Source organism: Vicia villosa, unplaced genomic scaffold (assembly GCF_029867415.1).
Source record: "Vicia villosa cultivar HV-30 ecotype Madison, WI unplaced genomic scaffold, Vvil1.0 ctg.001841F_1_1, whole genome shotgun sequence".
NCBI lineage: Eukaryota > Viridiplantae > Streptophyta > Magnoliopsida > Fabales > Fabaceae > Vicia > Vicia villosa.
The window spans coordinates 217,051-219,926 of record NW_026705744.1 but is presented as its reverse complement, the minus strand read 5'-3'; the positions used below and the strand labels follow the sequence as shown (position 1 = coordinate 219,926).

Sequence of the window (2,876 nt, the reverse complement as noted above, 5' to 3'; positions counted from 1 at the left end):
TAAGAGTCTTGGGTAACGGTTTAAGGTCCAAGGTTGGTTTCTTAGGGCAAGGCATAGGGTTAAGTGTTAAAGCTAAGCATTTGCTTAAACTATCATCTCGATATTCCGGACGCCAATTGTCATCTTCGAAAATCTGGGGCATCGGAATCTTTATAACTTCAGAGTAATATTCTTCTGATAATCCTATCTCTCTTACACATCCATCAATAACGTCCACCAGATAGCATGTATCTTCTATAGCTGGGGCTTGAAGGAATTGTGTTTGAATAAACTCGACCTTTTCCTCACCTACTTCGAATGTCAACTTGCCTTTCTTCACGTCTATAATAGCTCCAGCGGTAGCTAGAAAGGGTCTTCTTAAGATTATAGGGGTATTGACGTCTTCCTTTATGTCCATAATTATGAAATCCGTAGGAATGTAGAATTATCCGATGCGGACGGGTATGCTTTCAAGAACACCTACAGGATACTTAACAGAACGGTCTGCAAGTTGTACTAACATCTTGGTTGGTCTTAGGTCTCCCATGTTAAGTTTCTCGCAAATGGACAGAGGCATTAGGCTAATACTAGCTCCTAAGTCACACAAAGCTTTGTCTATGACAAATTTTCCTATATTGCAAGGTATGGAGAAACTTCCTGGGTCTTTTAGCTTAGGTGGCATTTTATTTTGAATTATCGCACTACATTCGGTAGTGAGTGTTACGGTCTCGTTGTCTTCTATTTTCTTCTTATTCGATAATATTTCTTTTAGGAACTTAGCATATGAGGGCATTTTGGTAATGGCTTCTGTAAACGGAATTGTAATGTTTAACTGTTTAAGAAGTTCGACAAATTTCTTAAACTGCCCTATGCTTTTAGATTTCTCGAACCTTTGAGGGTACGGGATAGGTGGTTTATAAGGTGGTGGAGGTATGTATGGCGCTTCTTTTTCCTCCGTCTCGCCTTCCTTGTCCTCTTTCTCTTTCGGGTTACTTGGTTTATCCTTGGGTCTACTTTCCTCCTCAGTTGTCTTATCAGAGATTTGGAACATATCAGGGTTTTTAAGCCTAGGGTCAGTCGGTTCGTCCATCTCTCTACCACTTCGCAGAATAATAGCATGAGCATGTCCTTTTGGATTCGGTTGTGGTTGTCCAGGAAATGTCCTAGCAGGTGCGGCAGTAGGTGCTTGTTGTTGTGCAACTAGAGAGATTTGTGTCTCAAGCATCTTGTTGTGAGTGGCCAACGCGTCTACTTTAGTCGCTAACTGTTTGATTTGCTCATTAGTGTGCACGTTTTGGTTTAGGAAATCCTTATTAGTCTGAGTTTGAGTGGCTATGAAATTTTCCATCATTAATTCTAAGTTAGACTTCCTGGGGACATTAGGAGCAGCGAAGGGTGCCTTTTGATATCCAGGTGGTACACTGGGTGCTTGACCAGGCGCGTACAAAGCATTATTGTTCTTGTATGAGAAGTTAGGGTGATTTTTCCATCCTGGGTTTTATGTGTTTGAGTTAGGGTTTCCTTGAGCATAGTTTACTGGTTCGAGGGAAACTCCTGCCAAAAGATGGCACTCGAGGGCAGCGTGTCCAGACATCCCGCATATTTCACAATTTGGGGAAACAGCAGCCACGGCGGCTACAGGTGCTACAGTGAGGTTTTCGATCTTCTGAGTTAGGGCATCGACCTTGGCGTTAACGTGATCGAGGCTACTTATCTCGTACATACCACTCTTCGTTGAAGATTTCTCTTCAGAAGTTTTCTCTGGCTGAGTTCTCTCGCGTCCCCATTGATAATGGTTTTGAGCCATACTCTCGATAAGTGCGTAGGCATCGGCATATTCTTTGTCCATCAGTGTGCCACCTGCGGCGGCGTCAATTGTAAGTCTCGTGTTATAGAGGAGACTATTGTAGAAGGTATGGATAATTAACCATTGTTCTAAACCGTGATGTGGACAGAGTCTCGGCATGTCCTTGTACCTCTCCCACGCTTCGAATAAGGACTCGTTGTCTTTTTGTCTAAACCCATTGATCTGGGCTCTTAGCATGGCAGTCTTACTAGGTGGAAAATATCGTGCCAGGAAGACTTTCTTAAGTTCATTCCAGGTCGTGACAGAATTTGCGGGTAAAGACTGGAGCCAAGCTCTAGCTCTATCCCTTAGTGAAAAAGGAAAAAGGCGGCGCAGTCGGATAGCTTCCGAACTGACACCATTTGCTTTTACAGTGTCTGTGTATTGCAAGAACACTGAAAAATGAAGATTAGGGTCTTCCGTCGAATTTCCAGAAAATTGATTTTATTGTACAACTGACAACAAAGACGGTTTTAGCTCGAAATTGTTCGCCTCAATAGCAAGGGCGGCAATGCTATTGTGTGGTTCAGCTTGCGAAGGAATGGCATACGAATTGAGAGGACGTGGTTGTTCTCCCATGGTTGATTCTTCAACTGGTTCAGAAGTAGGATTAGGAACAAGAGTGCGAGTTCGTCGTAATCGACGTGATACAGTGATAGAACGCTCCGGTTCGGGAATTGGCAGCACTAAGTCTTCACTTCGAGAGCGAGTATTTGGCATGCACAAAGGGAATTAGAGTAATTAAGTTGCCTTATTCTTTACAACGTAACAGTTAATTACGATATCGACTAAATTAGTCCCCGACAACGGCGCCAAAAACTTGATCGCGACAAAGTGGGTATATCTGTGATTATAACTGCAAGTGCACAGTCTATCGCGTAGTTTTAAAAAGATATTGAACCCAAAGGACTAAGAATCGACCTTAATATAGTTAATCGTTACTACGTAAATCTAAGGCTATCGTTTGATTGGTTGAGATCATACGGGAAAAAAATAAAGAATAGAATTATTTTAAATCAAGGATAATTGTATCAGTATGTAATAGTCGGAC

General features: G+C 42.2%; 1 protein-coding gene and 1 non-coding gene across 2 annotated transcripts; one reads left to right on the top strand and one right to left on the bottom strand.

Moving 5' to 3' along the window:
• Positions 1-424: 424 nt before the first annotated feature.
• On the bottom strand, positions 425-1,327 carry LOC131636832 (uncharacterized). The gene has a single exon (XM_058907428.1). The coding sequence runs from the start codon at positions 1,325-1,327 to the stop codon at positions 425-427; it is 903 nt and encodes a 300-aa protein (XP_058763411.1).
• A 589-nt stretch (positions 1,328-1,916) lies between these two features.
• On the top strand, positions 1,917-2,023 carry LOC131636840 (small nucleolar RNA R71). Its single transcript, XR_009294195.1, has one exon. It is a non-coding gene; the product is annotated as a small nucleolar RNA R71 (small nucleolar RNA).
• The last annotated feature ends 853 nt before the right edge of the window (positions 2,024-2,876 follow it).

Coding starts and splice junctions, on each gene's coding strand:
- LOC131636832 (XM_058907428.1), bottom strand. CDS start 1,327: ATGGAAAATTTCATAGCCACTCAAACTCAGACTAATAAGGATTTCCTA.